The sequence below is a fragment of the Phocoena phocoena genome, chromosome 11, assembly GCF_963924675.1.
Source record: "Phocoena phocoena chromosome 11, mPhoPho1.1, whole genome shotgun sequence".
Taxonomy (NCBI): Eukaryota; Metazoa; Chordata; class Mammalia; order Artiodactyla; family Phocoenidae; genus Phocoena; species Phocoena phocoena.
Genome location: NC_089229.1, coordinates 61,928,396 through 61,944,691, shown reverse-complemented (window position 1 = coordinate 61,944,691; position 16,296 = coordinate 61,928,396). Strand labels below are relative to the sequence as shown.

Genomic DNA, 16,296 nt, shown 5'->3' with positions numbered 1-16,296 from the left:
ATTTCGTCACTCAGGAACATTTTAAAGCCCTCTGTGCCTTTGAATATAGCAAATATGTTTGGGAGGAGGGACAGATGGGCAGATTAATGGATGAGTAGGTCCTAACATAATCCAAAGAGGACAATGTAAGACCACTCTCACTTGGCTTAGTTTGTGAACTGATAGAGATGGCAGCAAATGGAAGAGCGAGCCCAGAAATGTGGTGAAATCCAACTCAGGCCCTATAACTGCATTTCCACTAGAGGGCTTAATTACAAATAAAAAGACACAGGGGGCTTCCCTGGTGGCGCAGTGGTTGGGAGTCCGCCTGCTGATGTAGGGGACATGGGTTCGTGCCCCGGTCCGGGAAGATCCCACATGCCGTGGGGCGGCTGGGCCCGTGAGCCATGGCCGCTGAGCCTGTGCGTCCGGAGCCTGTGCTCCGCAACGGGAGAGGCCACAACAGTGAGAGGCCCACGTACCGCAAAAAAAAAAAAGACACAGGGTAATATATATATTCAATTTTATTTGCATTTCTGCATCTGGCTCAGTAGTCTGTTAGAATGGTTTTTCCTGGATGGCCTCAAGTCCTGCTGTGGATCGAAGAATCATCTTGGGAAGGCCGTTGGACACAAGAAAATGTTCAGTTGTTGGCAGTGACCTGAATGAAAAACCGGTTATATCCAATCAGTAACTTCTGCCTACCTCCTTTCTTTTCCCTTCAGGGCTCCCAGTTGAGCACGGCCCTGTACTGGGTTTATGGGGGCGGCGGGGGCAGGAAGTAGTTCTCAGCTGTGTCAGGACAATTCAATGTTATAGGCACATACTCAAGACTTAGTGTCAAGGGCAGACCTTGAACCGGTTGTGAGTCAAGGTTCATGCCACAAGACTCCAGAATGTGTTTGAAGACTGGAGGGTATAGGTGGGATAGCTGTGAGGCTCTACCACCAGGTCAGTGTAGGTATAGTCTCACCTAACCCTCAAGCATTGTTTAAGGTGGTAAAACCTCTTGGCAAAGGGTAGAGCAAATTCTCATGATGCCCTTAGAAAGAACTGGTGGAGGAGAAGGTTAGTGCCTCTTCCCTCGCCCAGGAGAGGGAAGCCATTTTCCCCTTGGCTTTGACTTTGGACAGCACTGGTATGTACCTGGTTCAGATCTGCTGTTGCCACCACCCACCTTACCCTAAGCAGTAAACAATACAATGAAGCATTCTTAGTGGGTATGTGAAGTGGAACTCAGGACGGCAACGTTATCGAGCGAAAGTACACTATGGAGGAAGGGAAAGGAGTAAACATTTGAATGCGGTGAGGAAGAGGATGGCTTCCCCTGCTTAACTTTTGCTCCCCAACCCAGCCAGTGCTTGGGTCTCCAGGTAACCCTATTTCAAACCATCATTTGAGAGGACTCACGTTATTTATCCAAGAGATGTAAGCAGAGACCCGAGTGAAGACTGTGGGCTTCCTGGAGACATTACAGCCCAGGCTGGACACGAAGCTGGTCACACCGTGGACAGTGTACTGGCCATTCACCAAGCAATGAAGGGGACCCCCAGAATCACCCTGTGGAGAGGAGAAGCAGTGTCCTAAAACTCCAGATCTTTTGATCTTTGGGCCTTTGTTTCTGCTTCCACCCACCCACCCCCATCTCTGTACAATCCTGTATTGTTTAAAAGCTCCAATTAAGATCCCCACTTTCGGGGTTTCCCCGGTGGCGCAGTGGTTGAGAGTCCGCCTGCCGATGCAGGGGACGCAGGTTCGCGCCCCGGTCCGGGAGGATCCCACATGCCGCGGAGCGGCTGGGCCCGTGAGCCATGGCCGCTGAGCCTGCGCGTCCGGAGCCTGTGCTCCGCAGTGGGAGGGGCCACAGCAGTGAGAGGCCCGCGTACAGCAAAAAAAAAAAAAAAAAAAAAAAAAAATCCCCACTTCCTTCATATCCCCTCAATCAAGATGAACCTCCTCTTCCTTTCTAAACGACCATAGCACTTCTTCCTTTCTTTTGTAGCACTCATGTCATGTTCTGCCTTGTGTTTTGGTTTCATAATTTGTTTCTATCTCCCACGCTTATCTGTGAGCTTCTTGAGACAGGAACTGCATCTTACTGATGTTTTCCTCTCCACAATGCTAGCATAGAACTTTGAACATCTTAGGCTCAATAGCTGTTACCGACTTAAATTGAACCTGGGGTGAGGGGAATAAGTTGTTCTAATGATTTATTTATCCCCAGCATTCAGACCAACGGGTCTAATTAGACTTAGCCTTTAGACACAGGGTAGGTAGTCAAAACATGTTAAACTAAACTGGCGTAAAGAGAAGAGAAAGTGAGGTATTGGGTAGTGGTTACGTGCTCGGGCTTAGAATCAGACAAACTGGAGTTTACAGGCTGTGACCTTGATGCTCGTTTCCTTACTCAGTTCCCAGAATGTCAGTTCTCTGATTCCAGACATAAAATTGGAAGATATTTCTTTGGATAATCTGACCAGCACAAGAGGGAAGATCTAAAGATACTAACATTGGAAGTCCCCCAATGAAATGGCCTAGCCAGATCCCCTGACAAAGCAGTTCACTATAGATGAACACCACCTAAGGCTCAGAGCTACCTATCAGCTCTTCACTGTCCGACTCTGAAATAAGAGCATATGGTCAAGGATGACCAAACATCTGAAGAAAGCCTCAATTATAAAGATAAAGGGGCTTCCCTGGTGGCGCAGTGGTTAAGGATCGCCTGCCAATGCAGGGGACACATGTTCGAGCCCTGGTCCAGGAAGATCCCACATGCCGCAGTGCAACTAAGCCTGTGTGCCACAACTACTCAGCCTGCGCTCTAGAGCCCCTGAGCCACAACTACCAAAGCCCGCACGCCTAGAGCCCGTGCTCCACAAGAGAAGCCACTGCAATGAGAAGCCCGCGCACCGCAACAGAGAGTAGCCCCCGCTCATGGCAACTAGAGAAAGCCCTCGCGCAGCAACAAAGAACCAATGCAGGCAAAAATAAAATAAATTTAAAAATAAATAAATAAAAATTTTAAACCTCCTTATTTAAAAAAATAAATAAATAAAGATCAAAACAAAGAGAAAGAAATAAAAAATGAAGGCAACCAAGATTATGCAGGGAGAAGAATATAAACAACAAAACTATGATTAATATTGCATCCATGATACAAGAACAGCAAGCTATTAGAGCATTCAGAAAACAAAAAGAGCCTTTGGAAATTATGATAGTAGAAATGAAAGACTGGGTTAGGAGATAAAGCGGACAAAATGTATAGAGAGAAAATATGAAAATAAGAGGACCAATTTAGGAGGTAGATGTGTGAATAATGGAAATTCTAGAAAGAGAAAATAAAAATGGAGGGGAGGAAATGATCAATAAATAAACATTTTCAGAAGCAAAGATCTGGAGTTTCCAGAATGAAGAAACCCACTAAGTGTCCCTCAGAATGAATGCAGATAGACCCATACCAAGATACAGAACAAGAGAAGATAAAATAGGTCACTTATAAATTAGTGGAGAGTTTGGGGCTAAACTGGTGATACATTGAGTATACATTATGCAACTTTAAAAAGACAATTATTAACCCCAGGGAAAACAAAATTATGCAGGGAATAGCATTTTACATAATCATAATAAATACTAAATGTTAATTTAACCAAAATTATTTGGGGAGGTTGTGGGTGCAGATAGAAAAGTTCATGCTGGGGGCAAGTATATATGTGTAAAAGGAAGAGAGGTTGCACATCTTGCATAATGCCTGAGCTGAAAAATTTAGTGGCAATATAAGTATATGCTTTTAGAGAGGTGGAAGTAGACACTGAAAGAAATCAGCTGAAGAGTTGAAAGTGGTCCCCTCTAGGGAGGGAGAGCTTGAGGTGGTAGGAAGAACACTATGACTGTTCTTTCCCACTATCAGGCCTCATAGTTTTATTGGCCACCTTAAGCAGTTTAATACACATAGCTTCAATAAAAATTAAAACTTAAAAAAAGAAGAACTAGGGAAAGAGACCAAAAGTTCAAATTGCGGATAACTTTTAAAAAGGAAATAGCTGTACCCCATCCCAACTACGTTTAGGAAAAGAAGATGCTTCCTTTAGACTATTGTACTCAATACAAAACAAAACAGTTTAAATATCTTCCACTCAAATTCTAATAGGGGTTTGATAGTATTTCTAAGCTAGAGGAATGGAAGGTAATTGAATTGTATATCATACGATTTTCTTATGCTAATTGACCTGAAAAGAAACAAAGACTGTAGCGATGGGGGGGGTGGCTGAGGATATTAGGGCAGAAGGAAGAGCTGGGAAAGAGCTCGGTGGGAGACGGTGGATTGAGGTGAGAGGGGCTTAGTGAATCCACTCTGAGGAAAAGGGCTGGGACCCAGAAATCTGAAAGCCCAGAAAACAAAGACACAATATTTGGGAAATTCCAGTGGGAAGAGACCTGGCGACATAATCGCTTCAGAGAATTGCCTATCTGGAGTGGCAGCAAGAAGAAAAGTACTCTAGTTTTTCAGAGTTCAAGGCCTTGAGAGAGAGCAGAGGAAAGTGAATTAAACTCTGAAAGGTTAAACCTTAAGAGGTTATAGGTGAAGGTGGCTGGTGAGGACCTGTAAGAGCTTGACTTATGTGTTCATCTTTTTTTTTTTTTTTTTTTTGCCCCAACTTGCAGATAGGGTTCCCAGGATATAGGACTTTTAAGTTTTGACACTGGTGTGGACAAAAAAATGTTGCCTGCCATGTCAGTAAACAAAGAATTTTGCCTTCCATTCTGGGAAACAATGAATGTTGCCCACCATCAAGCCACCAGCCACTGCAGCCACCTTCTACATCCTGAGGGGATTTCAGGATGGAGAAAAATGATACTGGCCCTAGGTAGTTACCATGCATATCAAAGGAATGATTTCTGTAAGCCCAGACTCTTGCATCTTCCCATACACAGAAAAACACTAAAATCATTCACTTGAAATGTCTGTTTCTTGTTATTAGCAGTAATCTTTGATGGTTGTCTCCATGATTTTTTTTCAGCAAAAACTCTAATATATCCTGGATCGTTCCCTTACCTCTTTGGAACAGTTGCTCAGAGCTGTCTGAGAGGCTGTCTCCCGGGCTATAGTCCTTAGTAAGATCACTGAATAAAACATAACTCAACTTCTAGGCTGTGCGGTTTTGTTTTGTTTTCATTTGACACTGGGGAAGTCCTGGGAAAATTGGGATGAGTTGCTCACCTTACTTCCGTAGTTCTAAGTGCTCACAAAAAAAAAACCCTTTAGGGACTTCCCTGGTGGTCCAGTGGTTGGGACTTAGCCTTCCAGTGCGGGGGCAGGGGTGTGGGTTCGATCCCTTGTTGGGGAGCCAGGACCTCACATGCCCTGCGGCCAAAGGGCCAAAACATAAAACAAAAGCAATATTGTAACAAACTCAGTGACGACTTTAAAAATGGTCCACATCAAAAAAAAAAAATCTTTAAAACAAACACACAAAAACCCCTTTAATCTTTGATTCTACTATTTCAGCCAGCCTACCAGCCTCCTTCTCCACCTAGCTTAGAGCTTGCATTTGATCTACAATCTTGTCTTTATGTCCCAATAATGCATGAAAACCCAGCCCTGGATTAATCCATTCCCTACAACTAGATCTTTGAATGGAGTGAATCATATATCCATTATGATTATTGCATGGTCTCCAACCTCAGCCTATATCAGTAACATCATGGAGGCCAGTCTTTCTAAACCCATTCACCTTAATCAGTCCAGACACAAACAACCCTTGTCCCTTCATTTTCAGCATTTAATCTGACTCCTGGTTCATGAGTAAATAGAAGCAAGATTGCAGAACACCTGCCAACTTCCAGCTACCCAGCCTGCATTCTCTTTTATGTCCATGCACATTTTTGTGTCCCTCTTCTGTTCAAGGCCAGCTCCACCTGTGCTCTTGGTTCATCTCTTCCTTCTCCTCCGGGATCTTGTGTCATCCATTTTTTCCCTCTCTCCAACTCTACAGGATCCTTTCCTCTCTGCCCAGAAACACACTTAATTTTCTTCCCTCTTAAAAGATCCACCCCCTCCATGACTGTCATCCTCCTTAAAGCTACCAGACTTGTAAAATTCCTCACTTTCATCCAAGATTCTTGAAAGAGTATTCTACTTTCTTTGCTATGTTTCTTTCTTTCTTTCTTTTAAATTGGAGTATAATTGCTTTACAATGATGAGTTAGTTTCTGCTGTACAACGAAGTGAATCAGCTATATGTATACATATATTCCCTCCCTCTTGGACCTCCCTCCCCCCCATCCCACCCATCTAGGTCATCACAGAGCACTGGGTTGAGCTCCCTGTGTTATAGAGCAGGTTCCCACTAGCTATCTATTTTACACAGGGTAGTGCATTTATGTCAAACCTAATCTACCAATTCATCCCACCCACCCCTTCCCTGCCCCCTGCCCCATGTCCACACGTCTGCGTCTCTATTCCTCCTCTGCAAATAGGTTCATCTGTACCATTTTTCTAGATTCCACATATATGTGTTAATATACGATATTTGTTTTTCTCTTTCTGACTTACTTCGCCCTGTATGACAGACTCTAGGTCCATCCACATCTCTACAAATGACCCAGTGTTGCCTCTTCATTCCTTACCCTTCAATCAAGCTTCTGCCCTCACCACTCCACTGAAACTGTTCTAGCTGTAGTTACCAGTGACCCGCCAACTGCGGAAGTAGCAACTTTCAGTTATCCGCCATGGCTCCTGGCTGCAATGCATACTATGTGATGATCTATCAGAATTTCCTGAGATTTTGTGAAACCTTTATTTACTATGCTTTTCTCTTATCTCTTTTTTAGATCCTTACGGGTTCTTTGTCCTCCAACTATCTCTGAAGCACTCAAATATTTATGTTATCACAGTTCTTCCCCCCAGCTCACTGCTTTTTGTTTTTTTTTTCCCTCATTCTACCACTTTTCCCTGGGGGAGGTGGGGATGGGGGGGTGGGGGACTTTGGGGGATCTCATTTCCCGTTAAGCCTTTCTCTAGCCTAGCTTTCTCCTTCAGGCTCCACTCTCTTTATATATAGTTTCTTACCAGTTAACTATAACTGAATGTCCCACTGGGATCTCAGACTCAACTTGTCAGACTCAGCCTTCCCTCCAAAATCCTATAAATATTGTCTCATAGAGGCAACCAACACCTCCCCCAAATCACTTAAATCAGATGCCTGGAAGTCATTCTTGATCCTCCTTCCTCCTCTCCACTGCCCTAATTCGGGCCCTCAGATTTCTTGCCTAGATAATTGCAAGAGTCTCCTAAGCAGTCTCCCTGCTAATTTTGCTCTCTTCAAAAACACGCTTAGGGTTTCCCTGGTGGCGCGGTGGTTGGGGGTCCGCCTGCCGATGCAGGGGACACGGGTTCGTGCCCCGGTTTGGGAAGATCCCACGTGCTGCGGAGCGGCTGGGCCCATGAGCCATGGCTGCTGAGCCTGCGCGTCCGGAGCCTGTGCTCCGCAATGGGAGAGGCCACAGCAGTGAGAGACCCGCGTACTGCAAAAAAAACCCCAAAAAACATGCTTACCTTGTCATCAGAGAGTGCTTCTAAAAGGCAAATCTGATCATGCTGTTCTCCGGTTTAGAACTCTTCAATGGTTTCCCAGTGCCTAAGATAAAGGTTCATGCCTCCCAAGCATGACATTTGAAGGCCTAAGTCGTGTGGCTCCTACCTGTCTCCAGTGTCATCTCCTGACATTCCCTAGTATGGTAATAGTTTATGTTCTAGCTCAGAGGTCAGCAAACTTTTTCTGTAAAGAGCCAAAGAGTAAATATCTCAGGCTTTGCAGACCAGTCTCTCTTGCAACTGTTCAACTCCGTGAAAGCAGCCATAAACAATATGTAATGAACAAGTAAGGCTGTATACCAATAAAAGTTTTTTTTAACGAACACTGAAATTTTATATTTTTCATGTGCCATGACATATTATTCCTTTCTTAATTTGTTCCCAACCATTAAAAAATGTGAAAAACATTCTTAGCTCATGGACCACGTAATAACAGGCAGCAAGCTGGGCTTGGAGGCTGTGGGCCCTGACCTCTGCTCTAACGGTAGGGAATGCCCTATAATTCTCTGTGTTCTAGGTTCTTGGGCCATGCCTTTCTTCATGTTCCCTCTCTCTGAATATCTTTTCCTCTTTTTTTGCCTGGCTTTCTCCTATTTAAGCTTTATGACTCAGTACAGACTCTAGTTTCTCAGGGAAGGCAAGTCTTCTCCGACACCAACAGGCAGAGATAAGTACCAATCTTTTGAACTCCCATATCACCCTATACATACTAACCACATTGTATTACAATGTTCTGTTCTATGTCTGCTCTTCCCATTCTTCCACTAGACACTGTGTTTATATTTATCTTTGTATCTTTCGTATCTTTCATACAAAGATGAATCAAACACAGTGCCTAGTATTTAGCAGATGATCAAGAATATTTGTTGAACTGCATTAAGAAATCTGCAAACTTATGGTCACCAGAGGATAAGGGTGGGGGAGGGATAAACTGGGAGATTGGGATTGACATATACACACTACTATATATAAAATAGATAACTAATAAGAACTTGCTGTATAGCACAGGGAACTCTACTCAGTACCCTGTAATGGCTTATATGGGAAAAGAATCTAAAAAAAAAGAGTGGATAAATGTATATGTATAACTGATTCACTTTGCTGTACACCTGAAACTAACACATTGTAAATCAACTATACGCCAATAAAAATTAAAAAAAAAAAAGAAATCTGTAAGATGGTGCATTGGTGATTGATCTTGTCTAAACAGAAGATGATTTATATATATACTATTATAAAACTATTTTGTGCACTTTCCCCTACCATATTCACCTGTATACATTCTGCTATCAATAATACTGGGTCAAAAGGGTGGTGGTGGAAGAGCTATAAGAAAAATTGGGGTTGATGGGAGGGGAGCTAACTTATACACAGTTACAACCACCACTCCAGGCCTAGCCCCATGGCAGCCATTAAAAATCTAGGGCACAGGGGCTTCCCTGGTGGTGCAGTGGTTAACAATCTGCCTGTCAATGCAGGGGACACAGGTTCGAGCCCTGGTCCGGGAAGATCCCACATGCCGCAGAGCAACTAAGCCCGTGAGCCACAACTACTGAAGCCCACGCGCCTAGAGCCTGTGTTCCGCAACAAGAGAAGCCCATGCACTACAAGAAGAGTAGCCTCCACTCGCTGCAACTAGAGAAAGCCCACACATAGCAACAAAGACCCAACGCAGCCAAAAAAATTTATTAAAAAAAAAAATCTAGGGCACAAATAACTTCTAAAGAACACTCACATATACCAACACACAAACTTTTGAGGTGGGAGAGGGCAACAGGCAAGATGAATTTTAAGGTTCCTTTAAACTTGGAGATTCTGTGAATATAGACATAGTAGCACAGAATCATTCTCCTTCAGATGCTAGAATACAAAGTTTAGTCTGTACATAGGGGTGGGAGTAGGTGTGAAATAGGGAGTAAAAGGTGGGGGATGGGAAACAGAGAGGGGAGAGACCTGGGGTGAGACTTCTGACACTTCCCGCCTGTGTTCACCTGGCATCCAGAGTGAACTCCGTCTCCTCCAGCGCACACCATGGTATTCTTCACGGTGGAGCCCCAGTAAGAGGAGCTGGAGCAGGTGGTGTAGTCCACGGTGGGCAGGTAAGCCTGCTGCAGGGTCTGGGCCAGCTTCCCATTGGCTGAACAGGACACACAGCATTGGAGGTCAGCCCCAGATGCTATCCAGGGAAAAAAAACCTTCCACACCCGGCTAAACCTTCCCAAGCTCTGATGAAAGCTGAGGTCAGGGCAAGTTCCTTTTCTCTGCCCATTGCATGTCATAGATCCTCCTTTTGTCTCTCTTTATATAAAAGCTACAGGCACCTTCCTTTAAGGAGTCATCCTTGACTACTGTTCCCAGGTTCCAAACCACTAATCCTATGCCTGCTTTTTTTTTTTCTTCATCTCATGGATACCTTAATTAAGTAACTAGAATGGTCTTATTTGTTAATAACTTATCTGTCCTGCTCCCTCCTTACACTGTAAACCCTGTGAAGCAGAACTGGGACTATGCACCCTTGTTTCCATTTCTTAAGAGCTTTCCTTTATCTGCAATTTTTTTTTTTTTTTTTTGCATACGCAGGCCTCTCAACTGTCGTGGCCTCTCCCGTTGCGGAGCACAGGCTCCGGACGTGCAGGCTCATTGGCCACGGCTCACGGGCCCAGCCGCTCTGCGGCATGTGGGATCCTCCCGGACCGGGGCACGAACCCGTGTCCCGTGATTCGGCAGGCGGACTCTCAACCACTGCGCCACCAGGGAAGCCCTATCTGCATTTTTTGACTTTTCAAAGCCTTTGCACATGAATTACTTCTTTGGATACTTACAACAATCCTTTCATGTTATATATAGACCAGGAAATTGAACTACAATGACATTGAGTGAACTGGGAGCAGAGCTGGATTAGAAGCATGTGTCTCTCTCAGCCCCAGGTTTCCCCAGTAGACTGGCTGCTCCCAGCAAGGCCTTGCCTCCCCTCCAGAGCTCAGATCCTGTCTGATGGCTGACAGCCTTCTGTGCCAGGCCTGCTGTCTCTACCCTTGTTAACTATCTCTGCTCATAGCCTCTCCCACCTTTCCATGTCATCTAATGACTTTTCCTTCCAGAAATCTTCCCATGATTGACCGGAAGAAGCTGAGGCCTCCTCTGCCTTGACTCCTCTAGACCTGCAGCCACCTCTGGCTCATTCGCTCCAGCCCACAGCCTATAGACTGTCTATGAAGGCAGCACAATGGTGTCATGACCACCAAGGCGGAAGCCAGGATACCTGCCTTCTGGCCCCAGCTAACTAGTTACTAACTAGTCATGTGATTTTTTTTTTTTTTAATATTTATTTATCGGGCTTCCCTGGTGGCGCAGTGGTTGAGAGTCCGCCTGCCGATGCAGGGGATGCGGGTTCGTGCCCCGGTCCGGGAAGATCCCACATGCTGCAGAGCGGCTGGGCCCGTGACCCATGGCTGCTGAGCCTGTGCGTCTGGAGCCTGTGCTCCGCAACGGGAGAGGCCACAACAGTGAGAGGCCCGCGTACTAGTAAAAAAAAAAAATTATTTATTTGGCTGTGCTGGGTCTCACTTGTAGCACACGGGATCTTTGTTGCTGTGTGAGAGATCTTCTTTGCGGCATGAGGCATCTTTTAGTTACGGCATGCGGTATCTTTTAGTTGCGGCATGCGTCATCTTTTAGTTGCAGCATACAGGCTCTTAGTTGTGCCGTGCCCGATCTATGTTCCCTGACTAGGGATCGAACCTGGCCCCCTGCCATGGGAGCGCAGAGTCTTAACCGCTGGACCACCAGGGAATTCCCTGGTCATGTGATCTTGAACAAGGTCTTTAATTTCTTTCTTTCTTTTTTTTTTTTTTTAAGGTCTTTAATTTCTTTGGGCCTCAGTTTCCTTATGTATAAAATGAGAGGCTGGTAACAAAATACTCTCTGAGGTAAGGTGTCTATCTTTTTTTTTTTGGTTATAAGAATCTGAGAATTTCTGACTTGACTATTCCATGGCTTGTTCTTAGCTTGATTTCATGAACCAGTTATTTTATCTCTGGTTCCTGGTCTTTGGCTCTGAACACCTAGGACCACAGAAAAAGTGCCCCCAGAAGCTCAGCTACCTAATCAAGATCCATGTGGTGGATGGTGCCAATGTAGGCGACTTACTCATGGTCCTGCCCCAACCTGTGATGTAGCAGGGGCTGTTGTTAGTCAGGATGGTTCCCTCCTTTGGCAGAACACCCAGCTGGACATAGCTGTTGAGGGTAACGTTCTGGGCCAGGCGCAGCAGGGCGATGTCATAGCTGCGGGAGGAAAGGAGACCGCTCGCTTGCAGGACCAGGCCTTCCTTTAAGTCAGCATAGGGACAAGCCCTCCCTAAGCCTTGTGTGCCCATGGAATTGGAAACCAATGACTTCGAAGAAGGAGGGGACTGACTCTCCACGACTCAAATTTGAGGAACTACGCATTTGGATTGTAGGATATTCTACGTTTAACAGCAGCCCCTGCTGGTGAGGTCTCAGCATTGTCGCCTAGCTCTGGTCTGCAACCCAGGGGGGAAGTGGAGCTCGCTTCTTTCAGTTGTGAATGGGGACTCAGAAAGGAGCAGAGTGCTTTGATCTTCGTAGCAGAGAAGAGTTCTCAGAGGAGAAAGATGTCAAATGCTCTGCAGAAATATCCAAATTACTTGAACCCACGCTATAGAATTGGCTACCATCTTAACTACTTCCTTTCTAAAAGTTTACAGCTCAGTCTTCCAGGAGTTTTCTCATTGTGAGGTTCATTTTAAGAAATCTACTTTTGCTGATGGAGTCTATTCCATAAAATGAATAATAACTAACAATAAAAACGGGAACATTAAACTCTGCAGATGAGATTCAGGGGATCCAATCACGCAAACCAGCGTAGATCAAACAAATCCCCAAAGATCTTCAGACATTCTCAAGTCCTCCAACATCTTAATTCTCAGAGTCCTCCTGGATGAAGGCGAAGGAAGCCAAGACCCCATGGCTGGCCAGTCAGCCCTCCACCTCCCAGCCCCAGGTCAGCCCCGCCTTGCCCCTACCCTGCGGCCACATTATTGCTGTTCCAGTGGGGATGCACCTCGATCCTCTGCACACTCACGTACTGCTCGGTGCCATCGTTCTGGCTCAGGTTGTGGTCTCCAACCACCACACGGAAGCTCATTTGTCTGGAGGGAGAGAGGGAAGCCCTGAGTGATCCTTCTTTTTCCCCTCTTAGAGAAAAGCTGGGAAGCCATCTTACATCTCATTTTCAGGACAGGAATCCATCTTATCTGGCCCAGGCAGTGGAAGGATGGAAGACCCTGGAAGATGAGGAAGTAACCAACCCTCTCATCCCCAATTTGGTAACCTGTGGAAGTGACAGAAACTACCATCAACTTCATGTTCCCAATTTACTAAGCTAAACATCGGAGGCTGAATATCTCATAACTTGGGAGAGGTGTGGTGAGCATAAATGAAATAATGGCTCTCAGCCCATAGAGGGATTTCGAGGGACATATAAACTTCTAGACCAGTAGCAGTAGTTCTTTTGTTCTTAAAATTTTTTTGGCCACACCGCATGGCATGCGGGATCTTAGTAACCCCCCGACCAGGGATTGAACGCGTGCCCCCTGCATTGGAAGCATGGAGCCTTAACCACTGGAAGTCCTAGACCAGTGGTTCTTAAAGCATGGTCCCTGTACCAGCAGCATCAATATAACCTGGAAACTTGTTAGAAATGCAGATTATCAGGCCCCAACCTGGACCTTCCTATCAGAAACTCTACTGGGCTGGGCCCAGCAATCCGCGCCCTGCAGGTGATTCTGATCCATGCTCAAATTTAAGAACCACTCGATAAACATGAAAAAATGGTTACCAGTCAGGCGTTGACTAGGCACTTAAATATTTACCTACCTAATTCTCACAATAATTCTACAAAGTAGGTAGAGATAAGGGAGGGAGAGCTTGGAGAGCTAAGTAAGCCATCCAAGTTCACATAACTAGAAGAAGCTGGGACAGGAGGTGAACCTGAGTTTGCCTGACATTATAGTTTGTACTTTCCATTATATCCTACTATCTCCCCGCAGGCCGCCCAACACCTCCTTAAAGTCTTGCCCTGAGCAGTCAAACATACATATTCCTCCAGAAGGACCAGACTCTTCCCCTCCCAGGGGCTCAGAAAAGCTGGTCTTTGTTTTTCTCACTTGTCCACACAGTGAGCAGCTGTCATCACCCAGTTCCGTCTGATGAGGGTCCCTCCACAGATGTGAAACCAGGAACCTCCAGACTGGTACTGGAGGGAAATCTAGATGGGGAGAGAAGAAAAGAGGGATAGGTTGGTGATTCTTGAAAGGCATTGACCCCAGCCATGTGTTACCTCCTTAAACTCCTGCCATACCTCAAAACATCCTCCAACTTTCTGGGCTAGAGATGGCGAATTGTTTTCATTTGACCTTTTGCTATTGGGGCTACCTGGAGTAGTGGTGAAAAGGGGCGTGTAGATGCCCCTGGGACCAGCAGAAAAGGGTGTTCTGTCGTTTGGTGATGTTTGCTGTGTACATGGAAGGGGGAGTAAAGACATACACACACAGTGCATTCAGCATCGTTACCCTATATTATTGCAAAGGGCCAGGAACCCAGGTCCTTCTACCTCCATTCCCTCTTGGGAAGGAAATGTAGCCATGGAATTGCTCCATCACCTAAGCCACAAACTTAGGTCCCCAGAACTCCCCTCCGAAGTTTTGAAGATACACCCTGTCCCCTCTCCCCAGCAGATACTTAGAAACACCACCGGAGTATTCATTTTTATCAGCTCACGCCTCCTCCTTCATTGCCTCATATCACACAATAGCTCTACCCCTGAAAATTGGGGCACAAACTTCTGTAAATTGAATGTAATTCTAATCGCAGTGATTTCTCTCAAAGTATGGCTATTCACTAGTGAATTTGCCAGTTTTACACTTTTAGAATTGCTTAAATCACAGCCTAGCTGCCCTATTTTGAAAGTGGAAACTCTTTAAATAGCCAAATGAGCAACGTGCTCCATTTGGGGGCAGAGGTGTGTTTGCAGGTGTGACACGAATTGCGTGGAGTGGGGTGTGTGTGTGTGTGTGTATGTGTGAAGGTGTGTAGAGTCTGAGGTGTGGGTCTGGCACACAGTCTTGCTAGTGTGGCACAAGAGGTATTGCTGGGAGTGTAAATGTGGTTTGTGTTTGGGTGTATGCCTGGGAGAGTGAGTGTGGTTGGTGTTTAAATCCTTTCCTCCAAGCCTTTTGCACTTAGAAAAAAATTCCTAAGCCTCGTCCCATTCATCTTTTAAAGCTAGAATCCAGGCGGTTGGAGAGCTTCCTGTTGATAAGGATATACACAAACATACATAATATTGCATATCAGGACACGGGCAACTCTTATTTCGTTGGCAGTCTGGGGCTGTGAAGGAACACCCACCTGAGAGGGCCAAGAATGCCTCCGGGCCTCAGTCCCTCCAACTACCCGGGCGTTGGTTTCTGGAAAGTCCTGGGCACTATGTCCTTTGTGGGGCAGAAGAAAAGTGAGTGATGACTAAGCATGGGGTCAGCTCAGGGTGGGAGGGCGGGTGGCAGTTGTGCTTTGTCTGCAAACTCACAGTTCCTCCCTAGCAAATGAGGGGCCCGGCTGTGAGTTCTCTGAGCCCCTTTTGAAAGCAGATAAGTCTAAGTGCCTTCTGCTTTTCTGCTTCCCCTACGTGTCCCCAGAACTTTGGCATGTTACAAGGACCCATCTCACATTGCCGTGCCAGGCCCCAGAGGTTCCTCATGGTCTCAGCCTTGCTTAGGGTCACCCCTTGGCCTGAGGTGACTCCCCGCTCCCTACCCCCCACCCCTGACCCCACCCTCCCCCTCCCACACACAGCGCTTTGGCGGGATTCTCCAGGGGGCAGGGACAGCAGTGCACATGCCACCAGATGCCCGCTGAGGATGTCTTCCTGTCAGTGGGGTTGGTGGGGAAGCCCAGGGCTCTGGAAGAGGCTTCTCTCTGCTTCATGGCTCAGGGGCCTTTCAAGCAGAGGCCCCCGACCTTTTCTATCATGGGCTCCAGGAGAATAAAGTTTTCGCTAGACTCACAGGCAGGGTCTCCTTCCCATCCTGGGACAGAGAGCAGACCTGGGCTTAAGGAAAGCTTTCCAACCCTCCTGCTCAATCGCCCTCCTACAGAACTCCAGCCAGATGACCCACTTACCGTGAAGGACCAGTGTGGTGAACACCAGCAAGCGTAGCATGTTGCTAGCAAGTAGACCACTGCCCCCTGGCCACGAACCGAGCCCTCTTTAATCTCCGCTTATCAGCAGCTTTGCTGACCTTCCTGTCAACTGGCAGGGCCAGTTGGAAGGCAGGGAAAGTCACAGGTGATAATGGAAACACAAATGAAAAGGTTTCTTTTTAAGTAAAAGAATTTGTCTATGAACAAAGACAGAACAAGGTCAGGGCTGAATTAATCACCTCTTTCAGCTGAAAAGCATCCAACTAAGTCTTTTTCAGAAATAAGATGGAACAGCACAGTGAGATCAGCTCGGTGCTTTGTGACCGCCTGGAGGGGTGGGATAGGGAGGGTGGGAGGGAGGGAGGGAGGGAGACGCAAGAGGGAAGAGATATGGGAACATATGTATAACTGATACACTTTGTTATAAGGCAGAAACTAACACACCATTGTAAAGCAATTATACTCCAATAAATATGTTAAAAAAATATATTAAAAAAAA

General features: G+C 46.0%; 1 protein-coding gene across 1 annotated transcript; it reads right to left on the bottom strand.

The window, feature by feature from the left end:
* Positions 1-487: 487 nt before the first annotated feature.
* On the bottom strand, positions 488-15,896 carry CELA1 (chymotrypsin like elastase 1). The gene is made up of 8 exons (XM_065888437.1): positions 15,777-15,896; positions 15,006-15,088; positions 13,763-13,863; positions 12,620-12,745; positions 11,722-11,858; positions 9,564-9,709; positions 1,390-1,539; positions 488-640 (listed from the first exon to the last, which is right to left on the bottom strand). Exons 1-8 carry the CDS (start codon positions 15,814-15,816, stop codon positions 623-625), a joined length of 801 nt encoding a protein of 266 aa, XP_065744509.1. The 5' UTR covers positions 15,817-15,896; the 3' UTR covers positions 488-622.
* Between the last annotated feature and the right edge of the window lie 400 nt (positions 15,897-16,296).

What these genes read in the sequence shown, in the direction of transcription:
- CELA1 (XM_065888437.1), bottom strand. Translation starts at nt 15,816, where the DNA reads ATGCTACGCTTGCTGGTGTTCACCACACTGGTCCTTCACG. An exon ending in AGCAATAATGTGGCCGCAGG is followed by an intron (nt 11,859 to 12,619) that starts GTAGGGGCAAGG and finishes TTCCTCCCGCAG; the next exon opens with CTATGACATCGCCCTGCTGC. An exon ending in GAGTTCACTCTGGATGCCAG is followed by an intron (nt 1,540 to 9,563) that starts GTGAACACAGGC and finishes TCCTCTCCACAG; the next exon opens with GGTGATTCTGGGGGTCCCCT.